Source organism: Nothoprocta perdicaria, unplaced genomic scaffold (genome assembly GCF_003342845.1).
Source record: "Nothoprocta perdicaria isolate Ctin4 unplaced genomic scaffold, notPer1 scaffold_43, whole genome shotgun sequence".
Taxonomy (NCBI): domain Eukaryota; kingdom Metazoa; phylum Chordata; class Aves; order Tinamiformes; family Tinamidae; genus Nothoprocta; species Nothoprocta perdicaria.
Genome location: NW_020455677.1, coordinates 4612694 through 4636071, shown reverse-complemented (window position 1 = coordinate 4636071; position 23378 = coordinate 4612694). Strand labels below are relative to the sequence as shown.

Sequence of the window (23378 nt, the reverse complement as noted above, 5' to 3'; positions counted from 1 at the left end):
ATAGTAGATAAATCTTTTTTTTTCTTAAGAAAGTCTATCCCTCTTATTAACCTCTCTATATTAATATGCAACATGTTAAATATCCATCCAAGAGTCCAGATGCAATTTTATAATCACAGTATTCTCTGAATCTTGTAAATGTCAGTACTGTTGCTGGTTATTGGGTATGCTAATAAGACTTTCCATAATTAATATTTATTCCAAAAATGATTTWGCTTGTTGTAATAGACACAAATACGTAAAAGGAAACAATGAGAGAGTATCTCATTTTCTTTACTATTTCTATCCACCTGGCGATATTACTTAACAAAATCAGTAAAAAATTTTTATTTGGATACAGTGCTTTCTGCCATTGAAAACTCACAGTAGTCTGCTAGTATTAAAATAAATTTGCCTGATACTCATTTTATATCAGGAGAAAGCAGTTCTAAGGGTTGCATTCAAAACAGCCTGACATATGAAATCGTTTGCTGCAGCCATTCTGGGTCTTTCCTTCTCCTACAGGGCTCTTCAGAACTTCCTGACCAGAGAGGCAGCTGCTCTGCAAAACACTTCAGACCCAGTTCAAATCACTGATGTGCAATATATGGTGCTTCCAAACCTGCAGGGCTGCGTAAGTGCAGGCACACCACACACTAAACAGCAGCAACAACACAGGAGCTGCATCCATGTCGTGGTCGTGCTTAGGAGCCAAACTACAGTAAGGAATCACACATATGTGTGGGAAAAAAAAAAATCTGATGAGTATCCTGAAGAACTCATCTCGTATGGGGCTGTCTCCTTTTCTGCATTTACAGACAACTGAAAAGAATAATCATTGGTTTTTGCTAAGATGACATTTGATACATTTATTTTTCATTAGAAGAATTAAGGGAATGGAGAGCTAGCACATTCCTGCACAAACCTCAGGGATTAGGCTGTGCTGCATCTGGGAATTAACAAACTAGTCTCAACAAGCTTGATCTTTCTGGGRAAAGATAAAACTGAACTACGGGGTAAGCAAAGAAAGAACTGATAACCTTACAAGATTTGTTCAGAGCTTTTTTGTTCRTGAACCACATAAAAAGAAAGTAATGTCAGACATAAAAAAAAATATTATTGAAACAAGCAAKACTGAAAAGAACAGCTTGTGAAGAGCCTTCGAGACAAACTAATGGTAGATAACTCACTGATAGTATAATTGTGTTTGCTTCTCCCTAACACATAAATCCATAAGAACAAGCTGTGCTGTTATACCAGATACTGCATGTGATTTCATTAAAACCTGATGCATTTAATGTATGTTAAAGTAACATTTGATATATACTTGGGACTTGACACCCCATGGCTGTCTGAAACTGTAACTGTCACTTTTAAGCCTTCCTTCTGTGATAAAGGCATCACAGACCAAAACTGTGGACCTGCATGGAAGCCAATAGAAATTTCTGACTCAGTAATAATCACAAGGGAGAGCTAATCACAAGGGAGAGCCCCTTTTTTATCATCTTAAACAATACAAACGTTCCAACTGGCCTAGGAAATGTCTTAATCTAAACATCTAAGTTTCCCTTCTACAGCTATCACAGTCTGCTGTTACAAACAGACCATTCACGTGATATCCACAAATCACAGGAGTTCAGCATTTAAAGGTATTTGGGGAGGAACAACTAAGATAAAGACATTTTGGCACAACCACATGATGATGCTTGTAAGTTTAAAAGAATAAGAAACCTAAACAAGGAATGTTTTAGAAAGAGTTCAACTAAATAGCTCTCAAGAGTTAAGTGTTTAAACCTGAGATTTACTAAGAACTAGCTAAAGTAAAGATAAACCATAAACTATTTGTTTTCTTGGGAGAACAAAAGTCCTCCCAAAAGGAGTATGGCTGGAACATAAAGRGTTTAGCTAGAAGGAAGTTATTCAAAACTTAGCAATAACAAATAGGAAGGAGAACGAAGCTGGAACAGAGAATCTCAGAACACCAGTTATAGGCAGCCTATTGAATAGGTTTGGCCGGAGAGCATAAAAATAATAAAGCCATAAAGTAAGAATGACCACAGTGGCTCAGAGCAAAGGTTCATCTTACCCAGTTCCAGTTTTGGATAGCAAACTGTTTCTTAGCAAACACTAAGAGAAAGGCAGTAAAAAAGAAAAAAAAAACACTCTCTCTCTCTCTCTCTCTCTCTCTCTCTCTCTCTGTCTCTCTCCACACCTGCATATATATGAAGATATTTTCCCAGTATATATTCTGGTTTACCAAAGGGTTTGCGACTTCCTCATTTAAGAAGATGGAGAAAATATAGCTGGGGTTGATTGAATGAATAATATTTAAATATTTTGAAAAAAAATCACTATTATCCTTAATATTTGCCAAATTGATTTGTTGCTTTTAGGTGCTATGTAGAGAAGTAATGAGTGACCTTTATTTGGTTACGTAAACATTCATCTTTAGATCAAACTTCTCAACTGCTTACATAACAGTGATGTGAAATTAAAGAAAGTCAGGAAAGAAAACAGAAAACAGATGGCACATGAATATAGAACAATTGCAAAAAAAAAAAAAAAAACTTGAAAACTTGGGGCAAATACTTCATTTTTCCTCTTAGGAAAAAAAAATGAACAATGGCAATAGTTGATCCCTCAAAATAATTCAATAACATATCAGACACATGGAGGGGATGAACTCCTGTTGATGAAAATGGATTTTATCACAAAAAATTAAATGAAAAGATTAACGTTTAAAAAGAAATCTATCTATGTGCAACTCTTGTTGGTAGAATATTTTATAGGAGTCCCATAATTAGATCTGGACTCCTATGAAATGGTTGGAGGAACTTCCAACCTCTATCATATCCATAAATCAGAAGAAATGAGCCTCATCATCATTAGAGGGTGCATTTCCTGACCTGACTGGGCACAAAGGGATCGCTGCCATCTCCAAACTCTGCCCTCAGCTCTGCAGGAAAGGTGGATGAATGAGCAGGAATCTATTATAATTAGACACCTGTATTTCTTGTTCTCTGAATAGAAGTCATTTTCTTTTCTCCTTAAGGTGTTAATAATAATAAACCCTGGCTCCAGCAAGCTCAGAAGCTCTCAAGGAACTTCTCTGTAAAGATTGTCCTCTAGCAATAAACTCTAACAAAGGAAAACTTTTAACATGTGTGTTTCAAAGGGCAATGAGAGAAAAATYGTGAAGAGACAAGAAATAAAAAACAAAGTTTTTGTTTTTAACATATGGGGAATCATTTTCCTCAGGGGGGAAAAAGAAATGTAAACAGTGACATTATGAAAAAAGCAAATGGCAAATGACATTTGCTAGACTGGTGGGAGACTATGGGAGTTCTCAGAGGGAAACGTGTGCCATCACCCCAATCCAAGGACACAGTCCAGGCTACAGTGTTTTCTGAAGGCATGAAGAAATCACCATATGGGTGTCCTGCAAGCTTCTTGAACAAGAATAAGTACTTTGCCTTATCGTTCTTGYCATCACATAGAATTGAACTCTCGATGGCTGATAGTGCCTGAACCACCAAGGTGTTGCTGCCAGTTACACTGGCACCTTGGAGGCAACAGCTACTTTGCCAGTCTGTGAAAGCACTGGGGTGTCTGCAATGCCAGAAGACTCAAGAACGAGGGTTTTCTGATAGGGTCTGTGATGGATTTCAACAGAAATTTCAGAGGAGGCTAACTGAGCCTTGAAGGACTTTTGTTGGCAAATGACAGACAATGTCATCCTACAAGAAATCCTACACTAAGCAGCAGCCTGCTTAGCTCCTTCCCCTCCTCCCTATCCTGTGCACTGCAGAAAGCATGTTTGTTGGAGATAACTTGAACTATGTTCAGGGCATGGCTTCTGTCCGCTAGGTTACTTCTCACACATTCCTGTTTATATAAAGAGAGGGTGAGGGGAAGGAACACAGCATGCTCAACGCTAATAAATAGGAAACTTAAACAAAGGCCTTATGGGACAAGAGCTTAATTTGTCCCTTGTGACAAAAAATATTTGCTTTAGAAGCAATACTAAACTAGAATTGGAGAGGGAAAGAAAGAACAAACTGGAAACATTCAGTAGAAGGGACAGAGAAAGGGATATTCACTCTAGTAGACCTGACAGGAAGGAGTGTAAGAAGCTACTATCACCCCCTGGCAAGCCAGTTTGAAACGTGTGTGTGGCTAGCACATTCCTGCTGAACATTTCAAGGGACCACAGCAAAAGGAGAAGGATTTCTTTTAATATTTACCACTACTCACTGCTAACATTTTAGATTTGTCCTTTTATGGATCTGTTTTACTCATCTGCTTGCAAGGAGAAGGCAGGACATAAGTTTCCCTTTACAAGCTATCAATTTCAAGTGCAATCCAGAGTTTCAGAATACTCCTCTTTGCTCGTTATGTCACGGGTGAAAATTGCCACCTCCGGAGGTCCCATATAAAAGGAGTGTGGCTGAGTTTTCCTGGTCTGCATGCTGAGAATTGAATCCCACTGAAATTTTGCTGAGCAAGACTCTGACATGATGTGTGATCATTACCTCAGTTTCATTGCAGCAGAAGATATCGGAATGGGTATAAAACTGTGGATCTAAGTCAGCAAGGGCTGGAGCTGGATTAAATAAAGTCTTTACTGAAAAAGAAATGGAAAAAAAAAAGGAAAGTCTAAATCTTTAGTATTTCAGATTCATAAAGCATAATCTGGAACATCAAAATTTGTTCTGGTTAGTATCTTCCAAGTTCTGATTGCATTCACATCTTCCAATGTTTCATACTAACACAAAGAAGTATCTCATTTTCTGTGTCCATAATTTACAGAAATGATAAAAGGTTTATTAAAGTTCCTTTCAAATTAATGTGCAATCACCTGTCATGTAGGAATATGGCAGAGGAGTAATAGAAAATAATCAATAAATTAATTAAAAAAAGATTTAGACAATGATGGATTTTAGACAATTAATTTATGGGGTTTTTCTTGAGAATTATAATAAATTTTACAGGAATTGATTTATAGATTTTTTTCTGCTTAGAATATGTATTTTTACCTGCATTCTATATGTAAGAAACAGAGGCATGGAGTAACGAAGGGCATGTCTGGACAAAAGTTTAAAGGTGCTTCTGAGTGTGTTACCTAACATTTTCAAACTGCCACATCATAAAACTACAGTGTAGACAAGGCACTGTATATTTTTAATATGTTATCTGGCAGAGCTAAACCTTAACACGTGGTAGAATATGTTAGTTAACCTAACTTGAAATCCTAGCCTAAGGMCCTGTATAACAGCAGAAAAGGTTTGTCTTGAGGATAGTTTAGGTGACTTAGTCACTCTTCACACAGGAAGTCTGCAGATTTGGTTTCTCACTTTGCCAATTTTATGATTAATACTTGTGCCTTAACCACAAGGCCATCTTTTCTATATGAAACACACTTCTTTTGGCTTAGAAGTATTCCTTACAGTAAGTGGCCAAATCTTCCAATTTGGGCATCTGAATTTTAGTCCTGATTCTATAGTTAGGTTCCTAAGCATGTAATATTCAGGCACCCTCAACACTTCTGCATCCCACTTGATTCTCCAGAGATGCTCAGAGACTCCCAAAGACTTGTGATATCCGAGTACAGAAAAGTTTAGGTGATGACCTTTATGATTAACCCTCCTTTAAAATTTTAGCCTATGAATGTACAACTTTATCATGCCTCTCCACCTGTCTCATAAAAAATATTATTATTAAAGTGATAAAAGCACTCAGTACAAAAAATGCCAGAWTTAGGATTTCCAGTGAAATCTTAATTTGGTTCCCTTATATTATTACAATACAGTATGTATTATAATATAGTCTTTAATTATATGATCACATACCACTGAAAAACAGCATGTGATCATATAATTAAAGACTGCAACATAATACATATGCAGAAAGGAGACAAATTAAGGTTTCACAGGCAAGCTTAACTCTTGCATTTCCTATTTTGGAGCTGCAATTCTAATAAAGTTTCCCAGCACAAATTTTTAAGTGTTCTTTCCTAGATAAAACAAACAGTACATTATTGGAAAACCCACTCTGGCCTGCAATATCGCAGTGCCGTACACAGGAGCCAGCAGCAGCTCTGAGCCTGTTCCAGCCTGGGTTTTTAGCAATACAGACACCTTGCTAACTGGCATGGGAGACTCTGCTCTTCCATTTGCCCCCGTATTTAATGTCAGTTGWGCAGTGAAGGGGCACTGGGAATCTGAAGATTCCCATTGGGGCTGCGAAGAAGAGCACATGCCACATTCCCCATCTGAAATCTTCTCTCCTTCCCACCGCTCCAGACCAGCTTTGTCTCTTTTGCATTCAGAGCAAGCAAGCGTCTCCCTGCACTGCCCAGGCCTACACAAGATCGTTAACAGCTTAAGAGAAATAAGCTGCTTAAACCCAGATTTAGGAGCTATGCTGAAAGTCATGCTGCCCAGCTGGCACACTGCCCTGCGTGGACACGCTCTCCAGGGAAGTTAGCTAGGAAGCTCTAAAAATTCTTTATTAAGTCTGTTTGAAAGGTGGTATTTTTTTTCCCAAGGCATGTAATACAGTTAAAATCAGGCAATTTTCCACACCCTTATAATGGCATGTTTTTAAAACAAATCTTCCTTGCTATCAAGTTTTAAGCAAGTTTAATGTTTCCAGCCTACATCCTTTAAATGGGGGAGTATTTTTTCCATAGCCTTGTTTCTGTAGCCACAATACTTGAGGAGTTTTGGCAGAAATTTTCAAATAATTTAACCACACACCAACAGCTGGTATGGAAAACTGCAGCCCAAGTTAAAGCATCTGAAAAACAGATCTTCCATTAAAAAATGACATGCAGTGCTAGTAACTGAGACTGCTTCCAGTCTTGGTTATGATATGCTTTCATTCTTCACTACAATATTAATAGGCTGGACATTATTAGACTGTCTTATAGAGTCTGTCATTACAGAAGCCCCAAAATGCTTTACAGACTTTAATACATAATAACCCTTTGCCCATCAATGAACCGGTCCCCCTCTTAGAAGCAGCAGCGGATTCAAAGTATGTGGCCAACAAGAAAACCCTGGAACTTTCCAGTCAGATTTCCACTGCAATTTATACCCACTTCATGTAATTATTCACGACCCTTTCTTCCTTCTTTCTCCTGAAGACTGCCACAAGATCTCTAATAATCAGTGCCACAATGAAAGGATGTCAAAACAAGCGCTGTCCTTCTCCACCTCACAGACCCRAGTGGTGTTTGCTGAAGAGACACGGGCTCTTGCCTGCCTGTCCACATTCTTTCTCCATCTTATTTTTTATTTCTTCTAATAAGAGCGGAGAAGACCAAGAAACAACACTTGAAACAGAGGTTTGAGGCATCTGAGTGTGCATTTGCTAAACAAAAATAGTCTAGTAGCTCTTCCCAACATATAATGCTGCATTATACATGAGGGTACTGCAGACTAAACCAAGAGAAACTGCCTTTTACATTTGGCTAAGGATAAATTTTACAGCTACAGTCTGAGCCATTTACTTAGATTTGACTGCATGTGGCATTTAAACATGTGCAGCCTGTTGTTCTAAAGCAGAAACAACCAAACCTTTCCTGGTAGGAGAGTTGCACGACGACCACAGGCTGAGAGTGCAGAACTGTAACTGTCCCACAAATGCTACAGGGTCTTGTCAGTACCTTGCGCTGTCTACAGTTCCTGAAAGCTTGCATGTCTCTTCAGTGTTATGGACTTTTTGGTTTAAAAGTCCAGGTTTGGACTTTTAAAATTTTTACTTAAAAAAAAAWCCATATTTTTTCTTCTGTAGCTGGCTGACATCTTGCCAGCATAAAAAGGCTASAAAAAGTAGCAACAACATAATTCACAATTTTTTGACTCAATATTATTCCATTAACCATGAGACTAAGAACACTTTCATCCATTTTCACACAGTAAAATGAGAAAATACAGTAAGCTTCCTTCTCCTCCTCCCCTGCCCACTTGAAGCATCCCGGGCATTTCCTCATTACCTGAAGTTTTAAATTTTTATTTGTATTTGCATGAACCCAGCTTTGGCATTTCAAACAGAGGTCAAAATAACTTTCCCCATGCACATAATTCTGTTTTTGTTGTATATGACTATTGCTACCACAGCTCATAGCTGCTCTCTCCCAGGCTTGCACAAATAGCTGCTTAAATTTGCATTAAATATGTGGAAAAGATTCTACCCTGGAATTTGTTGGCTCAGCCCTAGGGATCACCACAGGTGCACAACAGGCCCTGGTGCAGGAGCAGGACCAAAAGGCAACAGCCCCCAGGTGCCACCGTGGACTGGGACAAGCCTGGGCCTGGCTGCGAAGAACCAGCTGGTCTGATCCCAGCTCCATCCCTGACGGACCGCACTGTGAGCTGTCCCCTCCTGGCCTTATCTTCTGGATAGAGGCCAACAACGTGTTCTTCACCTCACAAAGATGCCTCCCTTGCCGAGCTATTTACTTCCTATTGCTCCAGCGCTGTGCTAGTTGGGCTTGATGAACCAAAGCCATCACAGGTGTTTGCCCAACCCAGTGCCACGGCAGTGATGAAGTCCCGTGTGACTCGAGCAAAAGGTGGGTTGTTACCCGGGGGCACAGCAGTGCACAGCTACACTGTGCAGCTACAGTGCACAGCTACGCTGCAGCAGAGCTGGCTTCCAGGTAGAAGTGCAGCAACGATGACAAACAGTTGCACAGATCATGACTGCACCTATTTGATGGCAGCACACCAAGTCACACCGTGGGAATTCTGACTAAAGAGACCATAGAATCATAGAATGCTTAAGGTTGCTTAATGCTTAAGGACCTCCAGAGATCATCTAGTCTAACCCCCCCTGCTCACGCAGGGTCACCTAGAGCACAGGGCACAGGGCTGCGTCCAAGCGGGATTTGAAGATCTCCGGAAAAGGAGACTCCACAACCTCTCTGGACAGCCAAAGACTTATTTTTTAAAACTTTAAGTATACCAACTTAAAAGTTTGGTTTACTGGCTTTACTGGTTTGAATTCATTACACTTATTCCGCAACGGAAAAAAAGAACAGGGTCAAGCCCATAGTTCCTGATGTAAAGACATAATCCTGAATTTAGTCCAATGTGACAAAATGAGCAGCACGACACATGCATGGGGAGATCATAAGGATATTTATAAGGATATTATATGGACTGATTTCATTCAAGGTAATGATTGCACAACRTTAAAACTGAATTCAATTTTTGCAATTCAGCATGCATTTCTTTGCTATGGTTTCATCTGTGAATACAACTAGTGTTAAAGAAATCAGGATCACAAGACCACAGGATCTTTGTTACAGAAAGCAAAACAAAGAGTATTTTTACGGATCACAAATAAGGGACACTGAATGGCTTATGTTAAATTACCTCCACTGGCACGTGCCATTTTCAGAGCTTCGAGAGACACAGCAGGAGTTATTTCCAGCTGGCAAACAACCACCTTAGCTTTACAGATGACATCAGCAGCCCTCTTCAGGTCTTCACAGTTCAGAAGCAGATTGGCTCCTGGGACTATGACAATAACATTCTGTCCTAAAAAGAAGACACAGTGATTGTACGTCAACCTTTTCCAGTGAAGTAAGTAAAACAATTCCTTGCTTTTCTCTAGTATCTTTCAGATGAGGACTTCAATTTTTATATATATATATATATATATAAAAAAAAAAAACCCAAAACCACCAAAAGAATTCTGCACTTCTGGCATTTTGGCATTTCAAATACCCAAATATTTCAGAAGATAGTAAAAAAGATTAAAGGATTAATGAGTGCTGTGTTTTACCTCCAGTGCAGTACATATGCCTTCAGGATAACTCACACTTGGGTTCTCCACAGTCATATTTTGGTGTTTTCACTTAACCCTGCTGAGGCACTACACTGATCACAGAGGAGATGCGGGACATACATTTCGCCTGACACTCATGTTTTCCTGACAGAAGTGAATTACTGTGATTGCTGATTTCACATGCCCAAAATGCAATCAGAATTTTCATTTTCCTATCAGCTGAAAAGAGAGAATATAAAACAGAACTATGAAAATTATGTATATCTATTAAATTTAAGAGAAGCAGGCTTGCTCCTTATACCTAAGACAAGTCATGTCAGAGCCCCTAACCATCATGAAAGCCAGAAATCAGCTTGCCAACAAGAAAAATAAAGCTAATGACTGTGTCTAAGACGAGCCTTATCAGAAACAGGTAAAGAAGGAGGGTGACAGATTCTACTGAACTTAAAACTGGTCAATGAAAATTTCAAAACGAAGACATACTATACAGCACAAGCATGGTCCTATCTGAGTATTTCTAAGATCCTTTTCATTCCAGTAGTTTGTTTTACAGCTAAGCGAAGAGATTCATCTATGTAGGTTCCAAATATTCTTTTGCCTTTCTTCAGACATGCAAGTTTCCTTCTTTTATTGCTGTTTCTTTGTTTCTTTCTTTTTTCTTTTTTTAATCTTTGTTACAACACCTTAGAAACCTTCAGGCATGGGTGCCTACAAATTAAAATTTATTATTAATCACTAAGGTATTAAATTCAATAAGTCAGTTGTTCCTTGATTTACAGTCTCAAGCCGCCCCCGCTGAAGATTCCTTAAGGACTGCCAATCATCAGAGACTACCAATTCTGTAATGAATTGAAGTACTCTGTAAATAAATATTTATGTTTTCAAATACATTATTTTTCTTGAAGAGACTTCAAAGCCCTTTGAATAAGCAACGTGCAAAGCTGGTCTCCCTAAATATGTTCTGAAAAGAAAGCAGGACAATGGAAAGAATAATATAATGATCTCAGAGGGAGGGGCCCGAGCTTTCCAAAGCAATTCTGCTGTCAATGGTTTGGTACAGAACAGCTGCATTTGAAAAGCTAAACCTCAGCATTTAAGGCCAACGCCCTGCTTTTCAACAGACAATGATGGGCATCTTGGATTAAAAAAGAAAAAAGAAAAGAAAAGAAAAGAAAAAACCTTCTGCAACAACTAAGTACTGTAAAGTTATCTGAATCCTGGCCAAATTGCACCTATTTTCCCAACCATATATCCCTTAAACTGATAGGTCCAGCAATAAAACTTGAGAAATTGATGGAAAAAAAAATATTTTCTGCCTGGACTCTATTTACATGTCTTGCTGTGTTATCTTGCTGAACTATTTAGCTGTACTGACATGTATATTATTATTATGCTTTAGAGTTAATGGCCCAAGGCACTAAGGAAGGCTCTTTGCTTAAACCTATATGTGCAAATTCAAAGTAAACAGTGCTGCAGTGGATCACGGGCAGAAGATTGTCTTTCTAACTACAAAGGTCAGAGATTCACAGTCCACTTTCAAACCAAATGAACCTGCCAYGGAAACCCATTAGTCCTGCTGCAGAACAGTCCAGCCTGACTTGACCCAAAATGTTCAGAAAAAGCCACATTCTGTTCTTAGCTGCGTATGACACGCTAACTGTGAATGACAACAGTCACCACAAATTTATATCAGCATGCAGGAAAGCAGAATCTGACCCAAAGTACTCACAGCTAATGCCAGGATTTTGTATTGCTGGCAGCCCTGCTGCTGAGGGCAATTATTTTGTCAGATGGGAACTCAGCATCAGGAACAACAGAGTGAAAAACAGCTGGCAAACAGGGATGGGATTCATCCTGCCCCACATCAACTAGTTTTCAAAAGAGTCTGTATCCTACAGATTTTTAGGAAAATTAATTTCTAGAAATTAGCTTTCTAGGTTACTCAACAGTCAATTGAGAGAAACAGGTACTATCAGATTTTTTTTCATCTTATATATCTGTTTGAGGGGGTGATAAACTGTTGTCTGGAGGTGTCCATCTATTCACCAGATATGAAGCTTTAAAGGACMCACTTGATTCTGAAACCTGTCAACTGAGAGAAAATCTTTCCCAGACCAAGAATGAGGAAAATGAATCTAATGTGCTAGTTATGGCAAAATATCTTCACTTTGTTTTGTTAGGTGCACCTATACAATAGGAAGTTTTGCAGACATCAGCTAAAATTTTAAGGGCCACGTTCACAGCTGGTATAAGCTAGAACAGCTAAATGAAGTTGATAAACGTATGAAAGCTCACACCAGATGGGGATGGGTTCATCTAAAACAGCTTGAATGCTGAATATGTAAATTCTGTTCTCAATTAGGCTTCTAAACCTGTTAGTGTCACTTCTAAGAAAGATGGATAAGACATTYTTATAGATGTCACCAGATGAGAGATGCCAGTGGATGAATCAAAGGCACACCAGTAAACATCACGACACAATAATCTTTGCTTTACTTTTTAAAACCTAAAAGCCATCAGTAGTGCATAGAATTCAATACCTCAAACACACAATTATAACAATAGCTGCAGAGCTTCTGCATAATAACCCATAGAAAAAAAAATGATGATATCTTTGACCCTAAAAGAATCTTACCAGAAAGCCATGACTGCCAAGTCACACAGGTCAGGAACACGAGGGCAAGTTTGGGGTGTGTCATGGTATCACAAATTCYAGGCAATTGCTTGGCACAAGCACTGAACAGCCTCGTACACAAAATATTAAAGTTCATGATGAATGCCAATATCTAAAAATCCTATATGTATTCAGGTAATAATTTTTCATAACCCTGAAGGTTAACAAAGCAAAGCTTGATGCTGTGGAAAGGATCACTCAGTCAAGCTGGCACATGTACTTTGAATATGCTTGCCTTGTTTGTTTAGCCTATCTAAATATGTATTTTGAAAGCTTTGACACCATTAATGCTTTCATATTGATGGTACATTCACTGAAAAAAAATGTCTAGTAGTGTTCATGAAATGGTTAATAATTTAACCTTCAAGTTAGCATAATGCCTGTTGCAAGTGAGGGTTATCTCAGGTGAGCTAAAGCTCCAAGTTATAATAACCAAGAGCCCCAAATCTGTTCTCTCAATGCATGTTAATCATGAGCTGCCAATCTCTGTCGTCCCTTAACTGAATTTTTGAACATGGAAGTTGCTGGACTGGTTCAAAACCACCAGTTGAGTCAGGCCAGCATAATGGCTCTGTCAACAGTCTGCACCACGTACACGCAAAGCTGCAAAAAAGAAAACCTCACAGGTAATTATGGAAAAAATTATTCAGAAAAAAAAGTTTCTTTTTGCAACATGCGTTTATGTAAAAGCACAAAACACGTCATTTTATAGAGTTCTTTCTACCCAATAACACCAAAAACAACACATCATTAGATAAAGCTGCGGCAAGGGAGAGAGATATTGGTAGGAAGGCTGAAAGGGGAAAGAGAAAAAAAATGGGGTTCAAAGTAGAATGATGCCCCTCAAAGATGGGCAGATGCATGTGGTGTTCAGATGTGTTCAGAAAAGCAGATATATGTATCGGCTAGTCACCTTATGGAGGGCAGTAATGATTTTAAGTGAAGAAGTTTTTGTTTAATTTTTTTTTTAATTGTCTCTATCTGAAGAAATAGTCACATAATGGAGACCTGCTGGAAGGCATATGAAGTTCCAGAAAAACACAGACTTCTGAGCCCAGCTTAAAAGGAAGCTTTGAAGCTGCTTTGGGCTGCACTTTTTCACTCGGAAATGTATTTCCACCATTTTACATTCAAAGCAGTGATTCAAATTCTCTAACTTTTATTGAAAATACATTGTATTGTCACAGAATATAATGCAGCTTTGGGAATACCAAATGCACCAGATCATTTTCAAAGGACTATTACTTTGCCAATTAAAATAATGGATGACTTATACCTGTGCAATTCAGTAATCTGTATAAATCTTCCCAGAAATTCAGCAGCTGTGCAGGCTAGACAGGCAGAGGTAACGCGAGGTRAAGTTTACTTCAGAGCCTTCCCCGACTCTGCTCTCTCATAGCCACCTTTTCCTCTGCCTTCACTTCTCCATCATAGTTTGCTCCCTATAATTTCTTACCTCTCTCACCTCTGTCTGTGATTTTACTCATTTTATGGGAGCTGGTATTTTTCCCAATTCACCACTATGAATTGCAGGTTTGATGCATGAGAATACAGCAATTAAAACTTGGCAAATTAGAGAGATGATATCTATGKTTTTTTATTTGTCTCTTGTTATCTTAACACTAAACAACCCCCTCCCCTTCAAATGCTTCCGTTCTAGCTATAATCTGAACTAGCAGAAGCTGCTTTACCCCAGCGTCTGTGCTGCACGTTGTGGTGCTTCGACTTTGCCAGCACAACTCCTGTGGTAAAACATGCCTGTGTAGGCAAGCCCTTTAAAACGTGCTGTAAAACCTGTTTAGGTCAAATCAGCCAGGTTTCTACAAGGAAAAAAATAGTGTCTCTTGCAACAGCAAAGCACATAAGTAGCGCTATTTTATTGCAATTTACTCAATTCAGGCGCCAGATGGTTTTAGATAGAAGCAACAAGCAGAACCATTACCAATTCTGTGCATATGCTTACTTTACAGCATAGTCCTGACCAGGTTTGCTCTTGTAGATTTTAAATGAAATTGGAGGCCAGTTTTAGATGAAATAGCTTAATCTAGGATTTTTCAGTTTCTGAGAGAAACAGGGTGCAGGCTTCATTTCACTATGTGCATGGCAAGGCTGTCAGAGACCATAAACACTGACAGCGACAGGTAAGGCAGTTGTCTGATAACCTCTTGATAACCATTTTCCATTTCCCATTGCTTATTAAAGTTTTTGATCTTCAGAATRGCTTTGCTCCTTGTCCTTCAGACAAACTCACGATATTTTAATTTCAACAGGTCATCCTCTGTCCATTTAGTTTCAGACTGAGTTTATTTTAGCCGTCCACGCGTGTGGACTAGGAAGAACTAAGACTGTTTCTTACTCAGCTATTCTAGAGCACAAACGTAGCTCACAACACGGCTCCTGTGCAGAAGAGGGAGGCCTGGGCAACAGGTGCTACTGGAAATATCTCTGCATCTCCTGCTTACAATGGCCGAAGTTGTTACTGTGTGTGACTATGGCATAAGAAAGGCGTTCTCAAGAGCTGCTGAATTTACTTACTTGCTGACCAAGAAGGAGGAGGATGTGACAGGCAGGCATCCAGTTTATTCAGTGTATTAAAGTTACTTTATTTCTCAACTAGAGCTGTCATACAAAGTTTTGATTAATTTCAGCTACAGAAAATTAAACGGAGATCTCCAACTAATTYGTTTAATTTTCCTGAACGTTCCTGTGCAGACTTGTCTCTAGTCACAGTTCCTTTCTAGGTTTGTTCCTGGAGTGTAGTAATGTTCTCTTTCCCATCCTGAGCTATTGTCCAGATAAACCATCAAGTGTCACAGGGACTTACCGAGCTGATGTGTCAGCTGAGCTACAGTAACTGTGGAAATGAAGATTCTCAGCTGAACCAAAAGTGAACTAATTCAATCATAATTAATTTGTTATGTTTGCATAAACATAATTGTTCCTGAGCTTTACATTTCAATCTAGACACAAGCACTTACCCTATGCGCTCTATAAATAWGGATATAACTTGCTTGAGGAAAAGATAAAGAATATGTTTTAAGAAGAGGATAATTTAGCAGTTTTGAAAACAGTATGAAAACAAGTCCTCTTTTTTTTATATTCCTCTCAAGAGCAAAGGCAGCAGCCACGGAAAATCAACACTGAGCAAGCAAATGTGCCACTTCACTGAGTGTGCATTACTGCAGATGGAACTGGATAAAGAACATTGGTRCTCTTGTAACATTGGTACTCTTGTAAGAACAACACAAATACTCAAGCTAAGGACAATTCCTTTTCCTGATTCAGGACATGATGACTTACCCAGTGTGCCTCCTCAGCAGGCAAACATTTTCCTCCTAGCAGAAATGCTAGGTAACTTGTGGTGGAAAAGGAGAGCTTTAATCTTCTGATAGACTGGGTACTGGTGAATGTAAAACTAGGTGGATCAACTAGCTCATTGAATTACAGCCATCTCATTGCTAACATAAGGGCTCTATTCTGCTTAACCTATTGCTAACATAAGGGCTCTATTCTGCTTAACCTATGGCTAACATCTCTTTCTGCATCTCTTTACTGTCTGTAATAAGAGGAAATGCAACAGAGTCTGAATAATGTTATGTAAAAGATGAAAGATGTAAAAAAAAAAAATCCATAATTAACAATGACAAAGCAAAGGTTTCTTTTATGGCTGAAGAGGCAGAACCAAGAGACAGTTCAGAGCAGAAATATGTACCTTCACTGTTGACAATTATTGAAGCAGTTCCAGTAGAAGCATCTGTAGTCTGACCTACAAATGCTAAGAAAGGGAAAAGTTAGAGCATGCATTAGTTCAATACATTACTTTCAGCCAATAGCATGTGATTCARTTTAATTGAATTAAATCTAAAATGAACCCATAACCTCCAGCAATTTAAAAATGCTAATTACTCTTTCATGTGCAACAATGCCAGAGAAGCTAACAACAACAAAAAGTGTTAATTTACACCCACAAAACAGAAATGCGAGTCCAACATTCTTTAATTTGGCTACAGCTCTGCCTCAGAGAAGGCATGTTATTTATATAGCTTTCTCAAGCATTCTACTCCTACATGTAAGTATTTCTTTTATCCAAAGAAACAATAGACTCAAGGCTGGAGAAAAGTAAAACATTAAAATAATAGAGCATTTAATTCTCTGTAGATTTGCATTTCAGCAGGAATATTAAAATGTGCTATGACGGTAGTAGTTAGGTCGTATGTTTCCTCTTTGGATTATTTATTTAGATAAATTATTTATAAGTGAGGCAGAAGCACTGTTTATTATAGAGAGTGTTCAATATTTACTACTATACGGAGCTGTTTTCATTGTCAATAAATTTTTCAAATATTAACCAATGGTCCAAAACATTCTATGATTCTATTTTTCATTTAGGCAGAACTGTAGTACAAAACTGTCAATGAAGATCATTTTTTGCTGAGAATGATATATAAGAAATATCTACTGCTTCAGCTGAGATAAATTCTGATGACCTTTTCTTTAAGAAGCAGTAGAAGTTCTTCTAACATTTTGATCCATAAGCTTCATACTGGGCAAGGGTTGGCTTTTTTTTCCCCCAAGATATACCTTTAGTGTCCAAATTAAAAATCTGCTCCAATTTGAACAAAGCTCAATAAAAAAATGAATAGCACAGTCAGATTTGTTAGAGTATCTAACCAGGGCAGAGCAGAATTCTCCTTGAAATTATAGATTTTATTTTATCATGTGCTAGCCCTGCAAACGAGGTCTGAAGGCAGTGAGCTTCTGCCTTTGGTGCTTTCAATGCTCTTCCCACAGAACGCAATGTTAGGGAATAGGGGAAAAATAAAATAAGGTGGTATGTTATGGAACACAAACCATAGGCAAATGAGCCAGGAGGTGAAGGGGAAGTGGATAGACCTGGAATTATGGGAAGGTTTTTCATCCTGTACCTGTTTTCCTTACTGGCAATAACAGGGATTGGCTAAGATTATGATTAGACGTAGGAAAAAACAGCGACTGGATGTGACAGAACTAGGATCAAGTTTAGGAGAGCAGTGAGATCAACCACACAGGCTCACCCTTGCCTCACAGCTGTGGAATGTAACTTCGGATCCCATATCAGCCTCATCAGAAGAACATCCCATCTCCTTTCAGGGCAGATCAACACAGCAGATGACAATCTAATACCGTTCTGAAATATTTTTTAGTCCACCAGAAGAATTCTTTACCTTGGACATGTTTCAGCCCTTCTGTTGATCTAGCGATCAATGAAGTGTAATATAGGATTTTTTCCCTTCACTTTCCTTTTGCTGCCATAAAGGATATTTAAAATTTATGTTATGTTAATTTATGTCTATCATTTAAATCCGAAAATATGAGTTGAGTTTGCTGGAGGAACATTTGTTTTCATTAAGGGCTATGCACTTCGATCGCTTTATTACTTGATCAAAGGCTATTTCCCTACACAAGGATTCCTGCTTTATTCACAAGGTTGGCCTGGTCTGGAGAGCATTAGCACTGCACACCAGCAGACAGGATTTTTTTATGGTAGCCTGCCTTGTCTTGCTTGTTGTTTAAGCTGAAAGTTATGCAATGAATACTTCTTTCTATACATTTGTGAAATATTCAGATGCTATACTGATAAGCATAATAAAAGAGCCCACAAAATATTGATAGTTCTGTCTTCAAAGCAGGATCTGAGTAACGCAGAGAAATTGAAGTTTGTGGCTTCATATTAAGCAGAAAAGGTAAACAGAATATCAAACTTCTATGTAGTGATTGCGTCTCTTCATCCTGTCCATGTTGAAGGAGACAAGGGTCTTGTGGACAAAAATGTGTTCATGTATTTAACTGGCATACAAAAATACATGTACRCAAGATGGAGTAAAAAAGATATTGAGACAACAGAATATTGTGAATGCTTTTTTTTCGCTTTTTCTTGGAAGCCTTTTCATATTGATTTTTGCATGAATGTGCGTGTTATAAGGGAATGGCTGCAGTCTGTAAAATGATTGCACATGTCATTTCATAAAATAAAGGTGAAATACAGAGTTAACAAACACATTCTTGCTCTATCCCTCTCTCGTCTCTCTCTCTTCCTGCTTCAATATGAAGTAGAGAAGGGGTAATAAAGCAGGATTTTTCAAGTTCTTACCAGGTATTACTGTTAATGCCAGCCTAAACACTTTCTACCACACTACCTCTCAACTAAATACTTTCAATTGCACTATCTTCAAGTGACTTACACTAATATAATCCTCTGAGATTCAGAGCTAATGACATTATATTTTATTTTCTTAAGTGGTAAAGCTGACTTCAGAAGTCTCCGGAGGACTCCAGTCAGAATTCTCAAGAGTTACCAATATACGTAATTTTAATAGGTATATTGGCCCAGCTACAGTAACAGGCACGGCTGGCCAGTACGGGCACTTTTGAAACTGTCTTTTCCACATCAGCAAATGCAATAGGTCACAGATACTCACTGCTCTTCTCAGGGCTGATCATACAGAGCAGATAAGTGGAAATATTCCCATTTCTGCACCAGTATAGACATAGCAAGAAGCTAAAAAAACTATCCATTTCTATTTATTAAATCTTAAGAAAAAAAATCAAAATAATTCTTTAAAAATGAAATTTTACCTGTAGATATACCATTTTTCTTCAAATTTTCAACATAATCATTGCCAAAGGAATCTTTGCCAACCTGTACAGAAGAAAAAAAGATCAGTCTTTAGTACAAAAAAAAAGACAGGTAGATGGATCCTCTTTAGTCATAAGAATGCTACAATTTAATTAGAATACAGCACTCTATTTTGCACTTTATTTATTAAGATAGTATCCTGAAAACCTCTCATGCAGTTTTGCAAAACTTCTCCCTCCAACCATGTCCCTACATTCAAAATTTCGTTCTTTTATGACCACTTTATTCCCTTGACATTTAAACTTTCTGGAGACTGTAACACATAGAAGTTTACGTCTAGATCTGTAATTATGGATCATTATTCAGTTTCAAATTCAAAGTATTAGTAGTAACTTCAATGTCCTTCCTAGCTGAACTCCATATTTTGATTTTTCTAGCTTTAAGTTTCTCCAATGGAAATTGGTTTCTCCAATGGAAAAAATAACAAACGGTGATTATGTTCTAGAGAGTGACTATGAACATAAGATTGCTGATTTCTATAATTTCTCAGTACAAAATGTACTGTTTGTAACCCAGAATTTTTTGCTTGTTTTTATAAAGCAATACGAGGCTAAGAGGAGTTAGAGTCAAGCTATGCTCTATTGTTTTCCTAACAGCAAATTAAAGAGCTTGTAATTTCAGCTCCACTAATCCGTTTCACTTGCTGTTTATTCAGAGCAATAAACATTTGTTTTTGTCACATTACAAAAGCTGAACAGAGGTACATGGAGAAAAAATGGTATAACTTGCTTCACGACCAAATAACATTTTAATATAAATTTATTATAAACCCATCAAAACTTTCAATTCACCAGTTTCAATCCATGTTTTCCACATGTATAGCTTGTGCTCCCACGTCCAAGAGGACCATCAAGTCTGACCAATACTACAGTATTTTCACAAAAGAAAAGAAGTCATCTCTCAGACAAGCAGTTAAATCAAGAGCCCAGTATTTAGCATTTGGTCTATATAGCTTTGTTGAGGTGTCTTCCAGTGAAAGAGCACTAAATAGTAAACCTGCATTAGAGCTGCTAGGAAGTGCAGAGCAGCTGCCTCTGTTCCCTGCTGTGAGAGGCCCGGAGAAGGCCTGATACTAATTACTGATTGTAAAAATCAAACCCTGCAACACAGGATAASTATCAAGTGTCACGGATGGATACCCCTTCCCCCGACATGTTCTATTGCATAACCATGTTTTGAAGCACACTTCATTTCTTGAATCATCTATAAGCACTGTTAGGGGTGATCCCTGCCTTTCACAAAAGGATGACAGCACATTAGGTCAAAAGCAGCCTAACCAGACGGACTGTTCCATTAACAAGTGAAAATAGCATTTACTTTGGTCAGTAAATGTGTCATTGTTTGCACATTACAACATTTCTGCATCTTCGACTACTCCCAGCTTTCCAGACAGGACAGGCAGGTTGCCAGAAGCTGCAACTTCTGGTAGCTTTTGGCTGGATGACTAAAGCTCTCTGCAGTCTCGGAGCTGAGCTACGCACACCTTTGCAACCCAACAGTAGCGCTACTGGAATGGAGTTGATCCCACCAGGTGGGATCATCTTCTCCCTCTGCAGGCTGCTACAAAGCTTCAGCTACAAGAAATCTCAGCATCTGTTCAGTTGTTCCTGCAGGGAAATATCTCATAACCATTTTTCCCAAAACCAAACCAAAACATACTTAAGATACATATGATTCTGTGATGCTTCCTTCAAGTCTGGGTCCTACATAGCTGACAGACAGGCATCCCTTACTGTTCAACTGTGATAACAATGGGGATCAGCCCTGGTATTTCTGCTCCCAGCAGGACCCCTGGGTGCCTGGTCCCCTTGGAGAGGTCTCTGTGGAGGTCCTTCTCCTCTGGGAAGTTTTTCCATGTCGGTTCATCAGCATCCAGCCCAATTAATCCTAGTGCATTTGAAGGGCTTATCTTTCCATTCAGGCTCTGCCCCCAGGGAAGACAAAGAATTGGGCATCAGACTCGTTTTAGATGAAAGGCACATTTACTGACCATGTCAAACTATATAACATTGTTTTAAGCATTCTCTGCTTTTCCTCATTCTCTGCTAGATGGAATATTGGATGAACAGAAAAATAAATGGTTTAGCCTGCTGACCACGGAACACATTATGTGCTGAAGTAGCATTTTTTCTTTCTTGAGATCTTAACAACAATAGCAGTTTGTACAGTGATTATCATCACTTAGTTTTCAAATTAGACTTAGTGGAATTACACAAGTATTTTTCAACCTGGGTTTTCCAAGCTTCCTAAAATATTTTCTATGGGTAGCTAGGAGAGTTGATGGATACGACAGCAAAAACTTTAGCTTAGAGAATTAAACTCAATCTGTACTTGGAAATTAATTAGAATGAAAACATGCACCACTTTTGCTTCATCTATTCTAATACATTTTTGAGTGCATTTACTCCTTTCCTTACTTAGGAAATTAAATATGCACCAGAGACAAGTATGAGAAAATAATACAAAAGAACACAAATTTGGAGAGATATCAGTGATACCCTGAGCTGCATTTATATACACATATATTCTTAAAATGAAGTAAGCATTTAGGCTTACAGTGCTTTTGCTCAAATTTCGTTTMACTCTGTGTGCCTTTGACCCACAGAGAGCCACAGAGAGAAAAATCAATGTCTACATAAACAGTAATACAGCAATACAGCCCTCCTTTTCCTGAGCAAGAATCAAATGCAGCTGGGGCTTCAGTAAAACAGAGTATACGCAGGATGGGGCTGCTGACATCAACGCCCAGCAATGATCCCCCATATTGTTTACCAGGCTTTCTTCAGCCCACACAGCTTCCTTCAGATGGCCTTCCTCCAACATCTTCATCTTCAGAGCTTTGGTAATGGCCAACGGGGAGCTTGCAACCCTCACAGACCATGGTGCATTCTTCAGCGCTGCCACAGGATTCTTGTATGACCATAAGCTGCTCATTTAATTTCTCAAGTCCTTTAGTAGCCTGACTACCATCTTCTGCATTTCTCTGAACCTTTGTCTTTCTTGACTTTTTTCAAGTGGCAACTAAACCACCGATGTGTTATTTTAGCACACTGAGCAAACCTGAGAAGGGGAGTTTAAGAGTAACACTGTGCTACATATTGGTAATGCAGACAAAAATCAGCCGTTCCCACAGATTCAGACAGAAGTAACATGATGTTTGTCACTTCTGCAAGCCAAATGCAGTATTTGGATTTTAAATTAAAATCCACAGCATTCTATGGCAGCTCTAGTCATAACTGTAAGCCATKCTAAAACTCCCTTTCTTCTACCCTCAACTGATAGTTGCTGGATCTCTTGTGTGTTGGAAAGCTCTGGGGTACGAAGGATGCTTTTGCACTTCATCTGAGACGTCTACATCTACTCCCCTGTCTAAGTTGCAATTCTCTGAAGAAGATGCCACCCTCCTGTGGAACATGCACAAAGCAGGTGAGGGGAATCTGACTTTAAGAACCTGAATCCTTAAGGTGACTTATTAAAGTAAAAATAATTTCACTGTAATGGTGCATTATTACCTGAATGTTCTTAGTCATATTCAATGAGAGACTTTATAGTATCCCAGTGACCCATGCAGATATAAGATATGAGATTGTACTGCTTTAAGCTGAGACCATTTTGTGAAGCTATAAAGTACTATTTTTTGATTTCAAAAGTAAATATTAACTTTTTAATAAAAAGTACAAAATGCTAATGTGTGATTCTCTGCTGTTTCTCTTCAATAAATACACAACAGATAGAACTACTAAAACAAGGAAAATAGTTTTGCAAAGCTATACCAACTATGTAATACCAACTATGAAACTTTATTAAGAATGCAAATCTTTCCAGAAATATGTATTCACTGTCTGAGTAGAGTCAAGACCATTTAAAAAATAAAGCAAAATTCACACTTTCACGGGAAATAAACCTCTTAACATTTAGCAAGAAATGTTAGCATTCATTGGCAATTCATCTTGTGCTTGAATCCAATTGCTCTTGAATACAAAGATGATCAAATACACATCACTTACAGAAGCAGAAACTCTCTCACTATGAAAGACAACAAAACAACTAGTGATAATGACCCACATAAATGCCCACAGGTATAATTTACTTTTATAGCTACCCTTCTTTAGCATAAATATCACATTGGAAAAACAGTAAGGAAGGATTTATTGATATATTTCTAGTACTTTTCAAAAAAAACCACAATATAAACAGTTGATGATGACGATGAATGATCCAACAAATCTAGCATCCTGCCCCAGCTATGGC

General features: G+C 38.3%; 1 protein-coding gene across 1 annotated transcript in view; it reads right to left on the bottom strand.

Annotated features, from left to right (window-relative positions):
- Window positions 1–23378, bottom strand: part of RBKS (ribokinase) — a 65642-nt gene that overhangs the window by 23740 nt on the left and 18524 nt on the right. Inside the window, exons 3-6 of the mRNA XM_026046244.1 lie at window positions 19067–19130; window positions 16164–16226; window positions 9363–9527; window positions 4512–4603 (exon numbers count right to left, since the gene is read on the bottom strand). Of these exons, the coding sequence (XP_025902029.1) occupies window positions 4512–4603; window positions 9363–9527; window positions 16164–16226; window positions 19067–19130 (384 nt within the window). The remainder of the gene's footprint in view (window positions 1–4511; window positions 4604–9362; window positions 9528–16163; window positions 16227–19066; window positions 19131–23378) is intronic.